Source organism: Drosophila takahashii, chromosome 3L, assembly GCF_030179915.1.
Source record: "Drosophila takahashii strain IR98-3 E-12201 chromosome 3L, DtakHiC1v2, whole genome shotgun sequence".
Lineage (NCBI taxonomy): Eukaryota > Metazoa > Arthropoda > Insecta > Diptera > Drosophilidae > Drosophila > Drosophila takahashii.
The window spans coordinates 15579059-15595506 of NC_091680.1; the positions used below are offsets into that span (position 1 = coordinate 15579059).

Below are 16448 nucleotides of genomic sequence, written 5' to 3' on the forward strand. Positions count from 1 at the left end.
TTCCTTATTCACTGGTTATTAATTTTTAAAATAAATATAGGATTTAAATAAATAATTTGAAAGCTTAAAGTAAAATATGGTCAATAATTCCTAGGCAATGGCTTGACTGAACACTTAATTTCGCCGTTTTCCCTAGCTGCCCAAAATGAAGCAGACTCATTTTCGCTCGCCTTGCGTTGGGAAAGCGCCGCATCGGCCTATGTATGCTATATGTGAAATTCTCGGAAAAGTCGAAAACACACCACGCCGAGAGCAACAACAACGTCATCGTTGCAAGCATTGAACTCGATTTTGTTTTCATTGCCGCCTGAATTTCTAAAACGCAGCTAATTAGTCGAGAGTGTTTGCGTTGCTGCTGCTGCAGTTGTTGCACTTGCAGTTGTTGCACTTGGAGCTGCTGCTTCTTTAGCTGTGTTCCACTTTTCTGGCTGTTTTCCACTTTTCCACCGGCCAATGCTGCGACTGCTGCAGATTTCACACGCGGCCAAGCAATTCATCATAAAAATTATTGCAAACTGCCATCAATTGGCAGCACTGATAAAAATGAAAAAGAAAATAAATATATTTTTAAGAAGGAAACAAAATAGATTTCAGAATCGTATTTTTAATCGAATCAGAAAAATAATTCTTTAAAAACTTTGAACAAATGTTGCAGCAGTTTTAAAGGCTTACAGACATGGAGATCCAATTTAAAATTTTTCTCAGTGCAAACCAGAAGAAGTTGGCTAAAACCGATCGACCGTCGGAGTTTTCAGTTGGCAGATGCTTGCTTAAAACCAAATGAAAATAAGTTTTTCCAAGTCTTAGCCCAGGCCGCGCCTTGTGTGTTTGTTTAAATAAAATGAAAGTTTTTTTGCTGCACTTTTTGTTGTTTTCAAATACGCGCGCGCCAATGTTTGACACACATAGAGAAGACTGCAGTCTGTCAGTCGGTCACTTAGTCACTCAGTCACTAAGTCACTGAGTCGATTGTGTTAGTGGAACATGGCTAGTGGAATGGCAGACTTTGTTCAGTTAGCGACTTGCAACGGTCGTTGCCGTTTCGCTTTTGCTGGCCGCTGCATTATGATTTCATTTTCTAATCGAGCTCGTCTTCATCCGCAGCCTCACTTCATATCGCTTTTCTATGGTCAACATGAAAGGCGAAGTGCTGCAGAAATAAAATCACGCATACGCCGCGTATGACGAAAGTGAAATAGGCGCGACAACGGAGGCCCATAAAAAGCGGCAGCCAAAATAAAGCCAAGTAAAAGAGAAAGAGCAGGCGGCAAGAGAGCGAAAGGCGGAAAGGAAAGAAAGAAAGAGGGAACTTAAAGAAATAGAGAGCTAGAAGAACGGTAGCTTCACTTTTTTTTCGGCAGTTCAACAAACTTTGAAACGAACTTGGGTCAATAAACTATGCAAGACTCGCGGGGAGATCATTAGATGATCACCATCATGACGGCGATGATGGCGCTTCAGCTCAACCGAATCTTTTGTCTGTGGCAAACGCATAAATAAAAAAGAATAACAAGACGAGAGGTCAATGGCAGCCACACTCGCTTCAAACTGAATGCAAAGTAGTGAAGGGACAAGAGCTAAGAAGAGTTTCCTAAAAATGGTGAAAAAAAAGAGGAAAAATTACTCTTATATCGGTGAAGAAAAATCTAAAAAGTAAGTAATGGTAGCCTTTTGTACTATTTAAATTTGTCGCTGCGGACTTAAACCGTGCAGATAAATTTTTCCAATGTAGTTATTGAACAAAATTAAGAATTACTGCCCATATTATTTCAGCTTGAAGTTAAATACTTTAAAACATCTTATCAAATAAATTATTAAATTTTTTCTGGTTTTTCAATGTTTGTAGATTTTTTGTAATGACTCCCACCAATCTTAGCTAATGATTCACTTTACTTGCGGTCACTATATATTATTAAAACCATTTTTATAACCATATTTTCCATAATATTTCTACAAAACAAGGTTTTAAATTAGTATTGATTTGTTTTGTTCAAAAACGTATATATGTGGCGGAACATTTTGAAAAATTTTAGATGGCGCTTTAAAAAGACAATGCCACCTGGACAGGCAATTCTCGAATGATAATTTAATTGGTTTGAGTCTCCGCTAAAAACTCTTAGCAATGACACCGGAATAAATCAATAAAAATACCAAGAAAAATACCACGTCAGTGTCGATAATTATATTTTCAATATTCGATAGCTTTCCGATAGTCAATTTAATAACAAACAAAAATTCGGGCAATAAAAAAACATAAATTTAGCATTTTATCAAAATCATGAGCTCGCCCACGAGTAAAAATGTCAGCGAAACGAACGGCAACAAGCCAAAGAAGTCGGGCAAAACGAACTCGAACGCAAAAAGCGGGTCCATGGACACACGCGCCGAGCTGGCGGACCTAATCAAGAAGAAGGCGGAGACTTCGGTGAGACACAATATAAACAAACGCAAAAACGAGGGCATAATAGCATTATTATTGCCAAATCCTTTGAATGACAGGAACAACTGGCCAATCTGGAGCGGCAGATCTACGCCTTCGAGGGATCCTACCTGGAGGACACGCAGCTGTGCGGCAACATAATCCGCGGATGGGAGCGCTACCTGACCTCCAACAAGGCCACGAATTCCAAGGCCGACAAGCGGAATCGCAAGTTCAAGGAGGCCGAGCGCCTCTTCTCCAAGTCCAGCATTACCTCCATGGCCATATGTAATCGTAAGTGGGTCCTTAATCCTCTTCTGATGGTTCAACCACTTGAGATAGTGGTCTTAAGATATGGTACACTAGATCAGAAGTATAAACTAGTGGTTCTTTATTATCTGAAGACACATTAGACACTTTCTTCTTGGCTTATATGCAACCAGTGTTCCTTCTCCGAGTTCTCCACTTACCCTTTCTGTTTTTATTTTGTTGAACATATATTAATATCTATCAAATTCCAGCTGAGCGCGCCAGTGAATCGGATTCCATTACCAATGAAGACTCCAGCGACAATCAGATCTCAATAAATCAGAACACCACAACGGCCCATGATGGAGCCACCACAATCAAGAGCACGCCGAAAGATGAGAAGGGTAAGAAAGCAGCAGAGTTCAAGGCGTTATAAGATCAAGTTAGGCTAAAGCTAAAATGATAACAGAATGCTTAGAAAGATATTTGGCCCTGTTGTAGTTTTCACTTCCGAAAGATTCACACGGAACTGAAATTCCAAGACCTCACTTCCGAAAGAATTGCACGAATCCCTCGTTGTTCCTCTGTTAATTTCCGAAAAATTCACACGGAAACTTTCCGCCCAGCATTTGAAAGGCGGACTTAAATCCGCCAGAATGAAATCCAATTCACTTCCGAGTGAAAACAGGAACACGCCGCATTGTGTGTATTGAAATTGGAAATGTAATAGAGCCACTATTATAATATAAGTAAAGCGAAGTATTCAAGGCATAAGACTAGGAAGAACTTAGTTAAAATAGCTTGTTAGAGAAGACATTTCAGAATCGAAGTAACTATTCTTAACTCATAAGTCCGTCATATCTTTCCTTATTATCCTAACAAATCGTTTGCGTTTTTTCTTGCAGATTCACCCTCGCATCGAAATGAAGGAAGTCTGGTAAGCGGAGGTGCCGGAGTCATTGCAGGATCTGCGAGTAGTGGAGGTATTAGCTCTGGAAACAAAGATGTCCTTGGCACACCCACATCAAACACGAAGAGCAAACTTTCCACCAACTCCAGTGCGACGGCTAAGAAGAGCGGGCACATAAACAAGAAGATTCGACATCGATGATGACTGCTACTATAGAGTCCGCCTCGAATGATCCACTCTTTATGTTCAAAGTTTCGAAATTACATTTTTTACAAGTAATAAAACGATTGTAGATTTAAACATAAGATGAGTTATTAATTCTAATAAACATGACACTGAGAAATCACATAAGTATAACCATTCGTGGTCTCAGCGTGAATAAATCAAAGCTAAGCCATATAGAAAATTATACAAAAAATCGATATTTCTCTATCAGAGTTTGTTTCAAATGAAGTTTCGTCAACTCATAAAATTGGGTTTTGGCACCAAAATGTTGATTGCCATTCATGTTTGATAATATGTAAAAATTCCCGCTTCCGGGATAAACATTGTTGAATCAAAAGTCGAAAATGAATAAGCATTTGTGATTATTTTTTACAAATTCGTTTTCATACATGGTGAGTGTGGAACACTTGCTGAGATAATAAATTTATTTTTATTTATTTATTAGTTACTATTACAAACGGATCTATAATCTGAACAATTTTTTGTATATTTCTACACACTGATTGAGTCCTTCGCCACAAATGTTGGGTTTGGGTGATGACTTACGGATTCGTCAATCGTTATACGAGTTACCCTTGACCTCATACTGATGCTATTCCATTTATCTTTCGGATATATTCTAAGAATAAAGAAAAATAGTTAATAGTCGGACATTAAAGCTTAGTAATTACCTGAAAGGAAACTTTGTTTCCCACTTTAATTCTTAAATCAGATACTTACTGCTTTTTTAGAAGTTGTAGGGTGTAGCCCCTCAGGATGAAAAGCACAAATATGATGATACCCTGGGACCAATTAAAGTAGTCTGCCACCAGAAACGCGTAGGCCCAGGCCTTATTTTCCTGAATTAAGTAGGAGATTATCTCAAGGCTCCACGAGATTCCCATGGCGATGAAAAGCCGCAGATATAATGCATAGCTGTAAAGGATACATGGAGGGTCCTGAAATCATATCATATCAATTATTACAATGTTACTTACTTATGTTTATCCGATTTCAGCTTTTGTATCCTGCCTTCCTTGCGTGCGATTTTTCTAAGTTCCATTTTAGATTGTATTCTAGGGAGTGCAGTCAGGATAAACAGGGTCATATTGAAGAGAATCAGCACTAACATCGGTCCATAGAAGTAGAGCATAGCAGACCAACTTTTCGCTGTGAAGAGAAATCATGAGGGTAACGAACATATCTAAGATTTCCATTAGAAATCGCAACTCACTATAGATCCAACAATGCCCTTCCTCGCCCATTCTGGGATTCCAATTCTCGTCCTCTACTACCTCATTAGCCACATAGGTGATTCCGGTCAAGACCGTCGACATTCCCCATGCGTAACAGTTGTAGACCAAATACTGATGATTTATCACAAACTCGATTTTCAATCCATTCCAAAGGTACAGACTGATGACAGAAAGCCACAGAAATGCGGCCATGACGAAAAAGTAGCCCAGGAAACCTTTTGAGTGACTCCAAAAAATGTTTTTTTGCTCATATAGTCATATAGTCGCCATGATCTCACCTGATGTATGGCAAAAACTGGACGATAGGCCCCACAAGTCGAGCAGCAGGAAGAGATAGGCCAGGAACAGGCAGACCATGTAGGAAATGAAGCACTTGCCGTTCAAGTTTCTAAATTCCTTAACAAATAGGTACACTTCGGTCGTGAGAGTCATACATATCAAAGATAGGATAATCACTATGGGAAGCCAAATCAGTTACGTGGATCTTGAGTAAATATTTTACTTTACATTACCGACGGTCTGCCCAGTTCTAGATTGCTCGACCTCTTTTAAGCAGTTATGGGGTGCAATTCGAATGGATGAGGTATTGGTATTAACGTCATAGAAGGTTTGATGCTGAAGACAGTACTCCCTCTTGTCCAAGTTCATATTGTCATAATGGCGAAGGAAACCTCCATTCTAAAAAAGATTGATTGCGATTAAACTTGCCAAACTTATTATATTATTTAGCTAAGATACCTCGAAAAGTGTAAACTTATCCATTTCAACTCGGTTGTCTAGGTAGAACAATTTTCCCTGCTCACAGGGCTTGGGCAAGTCCCACTGCACTATTAATTCGTCTCTGAAGTGCATCCTAACCACCGATCCGTTGTTGAGGGTCACGTTTAGGAAGGGATCGAGTTCATTCAGCTCATCCACTGTCATATTATCAAAGCAACTGCTGTTATCCATTATGTGGTCATGGGGGCAGCAAAATCTGACACAGGGTCTGAGTTTGCAGACACATCCTCTTATGTGCCTCGTCACATCCTCCTTCTCTCCGTTTGCCAGGAGCTTAAAGTCATATTCTGCCGTCAAATGGGCGGGAATGAGTAGGTCCTCATATAAGTATGAGCCATTTGGGAGTCTTTGTCCAGTCGAGATATCTACAGTGTCGAAGAAATCGCAACCGCTAATCTGAGCATGGGTTTTTTGCAGCACCAACAACAGAAATGCAGCAAGGTATCCAAGAAGTATCCACATTTTTCACCACTACTTTTAAATTTTAGAAACAATTTTTAATTCGTTATGCCGAAACCCTTAAAATATTCTTCAAAAACACAAAAATAAGGGTTACAAACTATGACGTCTTTACAATGTGTGTCCGACAAGAGTTTTTGAGCGACTGACTCCTCCGAGTCTGCTTAAGAAAATAATTGAATATAAAGAAAACTGCTGATAGTCTCAGCAAATTATCAGGACATTCCATAATAATTTCTTGAAACAGCGCTCTGAGTCGCGACAAACTATTGATATCACAACTTCTAGTATTATGCGGGCATGATTGTGGAACGACCTTAAACTAAACATATCTAGATGAATATTTATTTTTGGAAGTACTGCAAGCTTTAGAGATAATAATATTTCTGAACTTAGGTCTTGGGATTTTTGGACATTGGCGTCATCGCCGAGCAAGTAAAATAAGTACCGCAGTTATCATTTACTACAGTTATTATAATACATATTTAACAAGTTTTATGAAATAAGGCGTCAAAATATTTAAACTGTACATCCAAACATCCAAAAGATTCTATTTATTTATTTTCTAGATTACAGCCCAGTAAATATTTTATGATAGGAACAAAATGATTAAAAATATCAAAGAGAGTCTTTAAATAATGATTAATTTTTAAACAAATAGTAGGCCAACTGAATTTTCAAAAACAGTTTAACGGTCACACTAGTTCCAAAAAAAAGAGTGTTGCACAGCGCTCGATTCGGCCAAGTGACGTGTGTTCTAGTTCTATGATTCGGTTCAAAGACTCGGAACCAGCACAAATGAACTGACTTTACGTTTACGAGATCTTTTTTTCTGTCGGCAAATCTGTGTTTGCCACAAATTGTCTGAAAAGCCAATCCTAGCCAGGGCATTCGAAGCACGCCGGCAGAGCGAGGTCACCCGGAAGTCGCGCAATCGAGGTCACCACCTGCACAAGCCACGATGGGCAGCAGCAGCATCGCAGCCACCAGGAAAACTGCGGTGGTTTCGCAGTTCCGTGCAATTTGTTTATGTCTGCTCATCGCCAGCTGCTACGTGTCGCCCTCGCAGGCGGATGAGCACAACCACAAGGTGAGTTTGGATTTGGATTACCATGTCTACGGATACATATATCTTCCCAATCCCCCGGATAGTACAATGACCGGGAGGAGGTGGTCCTGTGGATGAACACGGTGGGTCCGTACCACAATCGGCAGGAGACCTACGCCTACTTCTCCCTGCCCTTCTGCAGTGGCCAAAAGTCGTCGATTTCCCACTACCACGAGACCCTGAGCGAAGCCCTCCAAGGAGTCGAGCTGGAGTTCAGTGGCTACGAGATGGACTTCAAGATCGATGCACCCAAGTCAGTCATCTGCATGGTCACCCTGCAGGAGGAGAGCGCCAAGGCGTTCACCTATGCCGTGAAGAACGAGTACTGGTACCAGATGTACATCGATGGTCTTCCAATCTGGGGAAAGGTCGGGGAGCGGGACGAACGCGATGGCAAGTACTACATCTTCACGCACAAGAAGTTCGACATCGGCTACAATGGCCAGCAGATCGTGGACATCACCCTGACCACCGATGGTCGGGAGGAACTGAAGCCGGGTTCGCACATCAACTTCTCCTACGAGGTCAACTGGAAGCCCAGCAAGGTGGAGTTCAAGAACCGATTCGACAAGTACCTGGACCCGAACTTCTTCCAGCACAGGGTGCGTATTAAGTACTATAACTATGTATTCTATTTATTCAAGGTAGCAACTTTAAAGTAAGCATTTTTTAATAAGTAATGTAAAAATATTTAAATTTATATTCCAAACGTGCTGCGAATGAATCATATTTTATAGCCTGTTTCGTAATCAGTTCTTGGCATCATACATTAGTAATTTAACAAAGTATTTCGATTAATAATAAGCTTTTCTTGCTAAATTTTAAGCTAAGTTTCGGTCAGCATGTCTGGGAACCATGGAAAGTCCTGTAAAATTGGTCCTGAATAGGGATCATTCAGTTTAACAACTTAAACCTCTTTATATTCCATCTAAAGAAAAACGAAGATAAGACGCATTTTATATAATATTGTGTTTAATAGCATATCAATTATTTTTACAAGTACAAAATAATAACGATCACATCATTTATTTGCTTATTTTGCGCAATTACCAATGTTAATTATTTTAAATCCTATTTCCACAGATCCACTGGTTCAGCATCTTCAACAGCTTCATGATGGTCATCTTCCTGGTTGGCCTTGTGTCCATGATTCTGATGCGAACTCTGCGCAAGGATTATGCCCGTTATAGCAAGGACGAGGAGGTGGACGACATGGAGCGCGACCTTGGCGATGAATACGGTTGGAAGCAGGTTCATGGCGACGTCTTCCGTTCGCCACCCAACACGCTGCTCTTCTCGGCTTTAGTGGGAGCTGGCTACCAACTAATTTCGGTGGTTTTCTGTGTGATTATGTTCGCCATAGTCGGTGAATTGTACACAGAACGTGGTTCTATGCTGTCCACGGCCATATTTGTGTATGCTGCCACTTCGCCCATTAATGGCTACTTTGGAGGATCGTTATATGCGCGATTGGGAGGAAGATTGTGGATCCGGCAGATGCTGGTGTCGGCTTTTACGGTTCCAGTGGCTGTGTGTGGCACGGCTTTCCTGATTAACTTCATTGCCATCGGCTATCACGCTTCGAGAGCCATTCCCTTCGGGACCATGGTGGCAGTGACCTGCATCTGTCTATTTGTGATCCTGCCCTTGACTTTGGTTGGCACTGTGGTGGGTCGCAATCTGGACGGGCAGCCGGACTTCCCTTGCCGAGTGAACGCTGTGCCACGACCCATTCCCGAAAAGAAGTGGTACATGGAGCCGCTGATTATTGTTCTTCTAGGCGGTGTCCTGCCCTTCGGATCTATCTTTATTGAGATGTAAGTATTGTCCGGACATTTGTGACTGATTTTTAACGGAGTAAAGCTTCCAAAAAAGAACTTACTTAATTTAACGTAAAATACTGTTATTTAACATTTTTTTATCTATTTATAATATTTTTTTAAAGGTACTTCATCTTCACCTCCTTCTGGGCGTACAAGATCTACTATGTCTATGGCTTTATGTTGCTGGTGTTCAGCATCCTGACTGTGGTCACTGTGTGTGTTACCATTGTGTGCACATACTTCCTGCTTAATGCTGAGGATTACCGATGGCAGTGGACGAGTTTCATGGCGGCGGGATCGACGTCCATTTACGTGTATGCCTACTCCTTTTACTACTTCTTCTTTAAAACCAAGTAAGTCGCATATTACTGATTTTTACAGTGATCATTCTTAAGAAACGCATTTATTGTTTTTCAGAATGTTCGGCCTGTTCCAAACGGCCTTCTACTTTGGCTACATGGCCCTCTTCAGCGGCGCCCTGGGAATTATCTGCGGCACCGTCGGCTATGTGGGCACGAATCTCTTCGTGCGCAAAATCTATTCCAATGTGAAAATAGACTAAGAGCCCAGCGGCTCGCTCCGCCGCAACCCGCCCCCAGATCTGTATATCATCCTAATCGATTTACACTTGTATTTATTGAGTAGAGTTTTAGTTCTGTGCGTTTACCTTTGCTCCATTTGGCTCTCCGCTCTCCGTCTCTTTGTGTTTCTCACTTCTCATGTTGGTGTGAAAATGAATGCCAGTCCAATGTATTCGCACCAAAGATTAAATATTCAGTTTAACGATGTATACGCCAGGCACATATATTACTTAAATAGTGTTTTTCGGAACTGTAAATCAAGCAACTTGGAAATGACAGTGAATTCAATTCTGAGGAAATGTAGGACAAAGTAACAAATAATTGTAGATTGAAAGCTCAGTTAGTTGCATTTATATTTGATAGATTTAAGAGTCAATTACTAAACTTATCTATTTAAATTGGAATCTCCTTTGTTCCATAAAATTACTAATTACTAAAAACAGTTATTATTTTTTCCGCTTACTTGATTGCATAAAAAATGAATTAATTCATTAAATTTATAATTTTTGATATCGTATAGTTTCGAAGATAACTTTTTTGCCATATATGTGCTTTCGATCCGCGTATGCCTGCATACCGTATACATCATGTATTTTATTTGAATTGTTTGCCTAGAAAACTTATCAATCTATGCAATTGCAACAAAATGTGACTTGAACTTGTTTGCGCCAATTAAGTTTATGTACGATGCAAGAAATGTGCTGATTAGCAATAGTCGATAATCTAATAATAAATTCAATATATAAAACCAAGCAAAATGATTAATGCCTTTGATGTCCGCTTCATCCTGGTCATTATCAAACAACATCAAGATCGTTTAATCTTTTATGATCCGCTCAGTACCATTGACCCTCAAATGGATTTCAAAATTGTTGGGAGGCAAACAACTTCATCTGCCTTTATTTTTTTTTTTTTGCAATTAATTGACTTGGGCAGCTTATCTGCCCATTTATTAGAGGGGCCAATTGCCAATTTTCGCATTCCTATTCTTTTTCTGTTTTTTAGGGAGCCACAGTAAGAAAAAAAAAAAAACAAACAAGAAAACACCGGTGCGGATCAAGTACTTTGGGATTATTCCATGACAACTCAATTGATAAAGCTTTTTGGATTCTTGTCGTTAACTGATAGAGTTTGCTTTGGGCTTACGTACTTGAATTATGTTTATTACGTACAAGATTAATCACTGCAGTGTTTACACTGTGTGTTATACCCTGACAAGTTTTGGGAAGGTTTCTGGAATCATTTAGTTCATTTAAGCTGCTTTAGATCAAAAGTTATTGATTTTTTTTGGGGTAAGCTCCACTCTTTAGTTAATCTCCATGTAGTATCTTAATGATCGACTTTATATGAAGTATTTTTTTTTGCTTCCAGAAAACAGTTATCAAGAAATGGGATAATAAACTATGATATGTAGTGGAACCCGTCTTTTAAGAACCGTTTTTAGAGTATTTACCTAGGCAAAGAACTATCCTTCATCCGGTTTTACTTTTACTGCTTATCTGGACGCTCAAGAGGGCCAATGTCACCAGTTTTCGAGAGAATGGCGCTCGTTTGGAAGTGGGCACTTACAGAGTGGACGAGTGCCACTAATGACGCGTGTTTTCGGGGGCTTTGTCTTGTCAATGGAATTCTGAGATAAGTCGGAAATGTCGCAGAGCCTTTTCATTTCAATCCGCCCTGTGGTGGAACCTGATTAGGAACATATTGATTTCGTAATTTATGCTAATTCTGGTCGATGGAAACTGTAACGGCGCTTGAGAGCAGGTCTTCAGAATTTCTGTTCCTCTGAAAAAAAAGGTGATGAGAATAATTTCCGACAGCGATTCAAAAGTCTGGGTGTCATTTTGATGGCTAGCGCCCACATTTAGTCACATAAACTGCCTGATTTAATCACACTTTACGACTTGATTGACATTTGTTGCATTTTTGAAGTTTTCCCTGCCGATCGTTGGCCAAGAATTCAGAACCCTGCTGACCCAGTTTAAAGGCTTGGCCTCAGACCTAATGATGTTCGTGTATATTTTGTTGCATAAATTATCATAAATGTCAGCGCGACCGCCTTGGTGATGGCATTTTTCCATTTGATCTCTAAACATTTCCCTTTCGATTGTGGGCCAAGAACAGTTATAGAGATGCGGGAAATGTGTTTTGGGGCTCGATCTCGAGATTATTTTGTTTATTTTATATGCATATTAAAATGTTTGTCAACTCATTTGATTTTATCCCGAGTTTTCCTGCTTATAAAAGCAGCTGCCGAGCTCTCGGCTCAGCTCAGTCTGTTCTCAAGTGATTTTCCAAGAGCACCATGAGTTTTCTCGGTCTTGCAGCTGTCTTGGTTTTGGGTAAGTTTAAAAAACAATCCCTAGTATTCTTAAACATTTTATAATATATCGTTTTACCGCAGGTCTTTGTTCCTCTGCCCAGGGATCTTTGGTGAAATGCTCTTGTGATCCTGGTCCTGCGGGTGAGCGAGGTCCTCCTGGTCCTCCAGGACCTCCAGGAAACGGCAACGGTCTTGGTGGCAGTGGCAATGGATACTGGGGCTACCCAGGTCCTTACCCACCTAACCTTCCCATTATTCCGGGTCCCAGAGGTTTGCCAGGCCCACCGGGACCTCCTGGATACTGCTTCCCCTGTCCGGCGGCTCCACCCTTGCGATCTTTTCCACCACCTGGAGTTCCTGTTCCACCCTTTATCTCAGCCCAAGCGGTTCCTGGTGGCGGATTCGGAGGAGCCTCTGCACTGACCACCGCTGTGGGCAACATTATAGTCATTCCTGGCGGAGCAACTGGAACTGGTTTAACGGGTCGTGCGCAGTTCTTCCACATTTCACCCGATGGGCAGGTGATGCAGATCGATCGGCCGCAGAATTTGCCCAGCGAACTGTTCGATTCACCGGCCAATCAGGGGCAAGCTGCTCCCATTCCACCGCCTCAACCCACATCGGCATCTCTGTCGGGGATTACGCCACCGGCAATTCAATTGGCACCCACTCAACCGACTCCCGGAGAACTGGGCACACCGCAGACCACATTGCTGCCGGAAAATATAGAGGAGACTGTATTCGCAGTGGGCAATCGCAAGGACTTTCTGCGCGGCAGCTCCGATGCCAGCGATTGGAGGAGGATCCTCCTCTTGGGCGAGAGATCCCACGATGGTCTACTGGCTGCCAAGGCTCAATCCGTCCAGCAGCAGCATAATCCCAATCAGCTGGAGAGCAGCATGGAGAACTTTCAGAGGGCTCTGGTCGAGCTGAAGGAGAAGTATGCCACACTCGTCCAACCTCGTAGTGCTAACCAATATGCAGTCATTATTTGAGATATATAGTCTATTTATTCAGATTGCAGCTAGTTGAATATTTAAATAAAAACCGTACTGATAATGTCTAACAAGAAGATGATAAATTAACCTTATTATTTGGAAATCGATCTTTTATTGGCTTATTATTTGGGATATACGAATGTTCATTCATTGAATGCTCAACTGGATCTGACGTGTAATTAACATTTCGTTCGTCTTACTCGGAGTAAACAAAATCAAAGATCATTAAACTTCTGGGAATCGAAGATCTACGTTTTTAACAAATATAGAAAGGGGTATTCCCCGACGGATTTCGTAATGACAATAGTAAACAATGATTTTGCTTAAAATACTCGACATAAACAAGTAAAAGAGATTCTCAAGAAAAACGAAAGTCCCATAAAATCGAGGTTGGTATTGACAATTTAAATAGCATAATAAGTTCAAGTATTTGGGATCATATTTACCCACTCGGCAGACTGGCCAATCATTATGATAATAGGAATTCCAAGTAAAATCACAATTGATTTAAATCAATTCGCATTTAATTGTCTACACAAAATTTAATTTCATTGCATTGATAGATTTAATTTGTCGATGAAATTTTAAAAATATAACATTTCTGAGAACCAGTGGGTGAGGCCGTTCGTTCTACGTCATTAGATTCACTTTTTAAAAGAGAAAGGCGATAATTGAAATTCTCAGTATTGATAAACAATGTCTATCAGAGATAAAACCAGATTTACTTGTCAATATTGATGACTGAAAAAAGGGAAGAAAAAATATTAATTTGTTTAGTATAAAATTATATATAGAACCTTGCTTAATTCGTATTATTGGTTAGAAGTACTTTATATATTTTGCTATTATAATTGATTTGAGCTCAGTATTTCATTATTTTTAAAACTAATTTAGTTTCGGAACTTAAGCACCGCATGTCCTTAGCCTTTTGATCAAAGTCATCTTTCTGCGTCATTTAGACTATACAATTCGGCATAAAGAAATTAAATTCTTTATCTAAAAGGAATGTCGACTTATTTTCTGATTAAAATATTCCATTGATTAGGTATTTATTGGCAGGAATACCCCAATATAAGACCCCTTAAAGTCCAATAACTATTTTTGGCTCCAAAAGAATAACTATCTAGATCCTAAAGCTATTCGAAAGTATGGTAAGACCATGAGATACAAATCTCCAATACGTTCCACGTTCGTTCGATCACACCACACCCCCCGAATACAAAGTCGAAATTTAAAATGGTTCTTATTAATTTAATCAGCTTTAATCGGGATTTCAATGTCTGCCTTTAATCAGACAATATAAGTATATTTGGTTTTTCAGATTGATAGGAAAACACTTCTTATAGAATGTGCGAGTAATCCCCGATCTAATTTCTTTTTTCTCGAGGGCCATGTGTTGTAGCACCTGTCAATTGTTTGAGTATTCATTTAAGGCGATAAAGCGTACGTGAGAATTTGTCTAGTGGACGAGCTAATTAAGAGTCCTTCGGTGTGTCAATCAACTCCTGATTGCGATTCTGATTCCTAATCGCAGGCAGTCAGTCCATCGCCCACACAAGCGGCATAGGCCATAATGTGGGGAATGGTGTTCTGTTCGTAGACGCCGGTGAAGAGATGGGCCCAGGGACCCGAGGCAAAAACGCCGACATCCTCGCCGCCGTGGGTCTCCGATTCCAGGGGCACCGTGGCGGGGAAAAGCTGATCAAAGTCACCCACGGTGGGCAGGCTGGTGGGATCCTCTCGTTCGTGAGTCTCCGTGTTGTAATAGTCCGCGAAGCTCTTGCCATTCGCATAGCTCAGGGCCAGATAGGGTTTGCCATCCTGGCCCTTCGCCTTGGCGGCTCCGAAGATGTCGCTTCCTCTCTTCTGATAGCCCGACACACTGAAGGTGTGCGAATGATCCGAGGTCACCACAATTAGGGTCTCCTCCGGGTTGGTCATCTCGCGTGCTTTCCTTACCGCCTTCGAGAGTTCGGCGGTCTCATCCAGGGCAATTCGTGCCATGGTATCGTGGTGGCTAATATCGATCTTACCTCCTTCGACGAACAGAAAGTAGCCCTGCTCCTCGGTCTCCAGCACCTCGATGGCCTTCTGTGTCATCTCCTCCAGCGTGGGCTCATTGTTCTCCGGATCCGCGAGTTGTTCCAGATGATAGTGCATGTGACTCTTGCTGAACAAACCCAACAGACGTCCCGTTTCGGTGGCATTCACTTGGAGCAGCTTCTTCTGGGTCTTCACGAAAGTATTACCCTCATCCAGAGCCTCGAATTCTTCGACCAGATTGCGACCATCAGTGCGACGTCCCTTGTCGTAGTGCTCGGGACTGTAGAAGCTTCGCTTGCCGCCGCCCAACATGACCTTCAGTTTGCTGCCCACCTCGCCGTGAATCAACTGGACGGCTATGTCCTGGAGGCCCTCCGACTGCTCACCGCAGGCCTCCTCGAGCACGGCATTATTCTCCCACTCCCGATCGGCGACATGGGCGTAGACTCCGGAGGGAGAGGCGTGGGTCACTCGAGTGGTTGTCACCAGTCCGGCCGCCTTGCCCGCATCCATGGCCCATTTGCCCAGGGAGAAGACATGGTTCGTTTCATTGGCCATGGCCAAGCAGTCGCCGCGCTTCACATGGGCATTCACGCCAATGGTTCCGTAGTTCGCCTTTACTCCGCAAAGGTATGAGGTCGAAGTACAGGCACTATCGGGTACTATCTTGTCCACCGAATAGGTTTTCGATAGCCCCGTGAAGGGAAACTCCTCGAAGGAGAGCTTCAGCTCCTCACCTCCAATGTAACTTCTGGCAGCGGCCAGAGTGGCCAGACCCATGCCGTCTCCGAGGAATAGGATAATATTCTTCGCCTTCTTGGTGTTCCTTACAAAGTCCACCTTCTCACGGAGTAGCTGCTTGCTGTACGCGTACCAGAACTCCTGCGTTTCCTCTCCAGAAATAGCACGAAGTCGGGGACTACTCGGCAGATGGGGATGCATCCGCTCCTCGTCCACGGGCGCCTTTCCAGGTACCGCTGCACCCCAGACGATGGTGGTCAAGAGGCCGAGGCCAATCCAGAACTTAAGACTCAAAGCCATTCTAGAGATGCTTTCACTGTGCCAGCCAGGTGAATACTGTACTCCAGTGGCACATACCACCCATTAATATACCATCAGGTGCAGGTCGTGTGAGGCGTGGGGAGCTCGGGTAATTTACGACACCTCCTTGGCCAGACCGTGATACTCACGTTTTTAGGCACTCGAGATAATTAATCGATCGCCACTTTAGATTGCTCAAATCACAAAAACAATCATATATAATATGCGTATGTATATTACAGGAAGAACGCCTC

At 41.8% G+C, this 16448-nt stretch overlaps 5 protein-coding genes across 5 annotated transcripts; 3 read left to right on the forward strand and 2 right to left on the reverse strand.

Annotated features, from left to right (window-relative positions):
• The first annotated feature begins 2215 nt into the window (after positions 1 to 2215).
• On the forward strand, positions 2216 to 3885 carry Eaf6 (chromatin modification-related protein EAF6/MEAF6). Its single transcript, XM_017156959.3, has 4 exons — positions 2216 to 2425; positions 2500 to 2713; positions 2941 to 3072; positions 3574 to 3885. Exons 1-4 carry the CDS (start codon positions 2279 to 2281, stop codon positions 3777 to 3779), a joined length of 699 nt encoding a protein of 232 aa, XP_017012448.2. The 5' UTR covers positions 2216 to 2278; the 3' UTR covers positions 3780 to 3885.
• A 382-nt stretch (positions 3886 to 4267) lies between these two features.
• mthl2 (methuselah-like 2) lies at positions 4268 to 6422 on the reverse strand. Its single transcript, XM_017156800.3, has 7 exons — positions 5777 to 6422; positions 5551 to 5716; positions 5317 to 5493; positions 5017 to 5253; positions 4781 to 4952; positions 4524 to 4718; positions 4268 to 4422 (listed from the first exon to the last, which is right to left on the reverse strand). The coding sequence occupies exons 1-7, from the start codon at positions 6278 to 6280 to the stop codon at positions 4296 to 4298; spliced, it is 1578 nt and encodes a 525-aa protein (XP_017012289.2). The 5' UTR covers positions 6281 to 6422; the 3' UTR covers positions 4268 to 4295.
• A 636-nt stretch (positions 6423 to 7058) lies between these two features.
• TM9SF3 (transmembrane 9 superfamily protein member 3) lies at positions 7059 to 10547 on the forward strand. The gene is made up of 5 exons (XM_017156958.3): positions 7059 to 7367; positions 7430 to 7987; positions 8469 to 9202; positions 9331 to 9561; positions 9626 to 10547. The coding sequence occupies exons 1-5, from the start codon at positions 7239 to 7241 to the stop codon at positions 9768 to 9770; spliced, it is 1797 nt and encodes a 598-aa protein (XP_017012447.2). The 5' UTR covers positions 7059 to 7238; the 3' UTR covers positions 9771 to 10547.
• A 1487-nt stretch (positions 10548 to 12034) lies between these two features.
• LOC108067695 (collagen alpha-1(X) chain) lies at positions 12035 to 13184 on the forward strand. The gene is made up of 2 exons (XM_017156836.3): positions 12035 to 12131; positions 12194 to 13184. Exons 1-2 carry the CDS (start codon positions 12095 to 12097, stop codon positions 13105 to 13107), a joined length of 951 nt encoding a protein of 316 aa, XP_017012325.2. The 5' UTR covers positions 12035 to 12094; the 3' UTR covers positions 13108 to 13184.
• Positions 13185 to 14340: 1156 nt separating this feature from the next.
• Alp9 (Alkaline phosphatase 9) lies at positions 14341 to 16215 on the reverse strand. Its single transcript, XM_017156975.3, has one exon. The coding sequence runs from the start codon at positions 16192 to 16194 to the stop codon at positions 14635 to 14637; it is 1560 nt and encodes a 519-aa protein (XP_017012464.2). The 5' UTR covers positions 16195 to 16215; the 3' UTR covers positions 14341 to 14634.
• Positions 16216 to 16448: the final 233 nt, after the last annotated feature.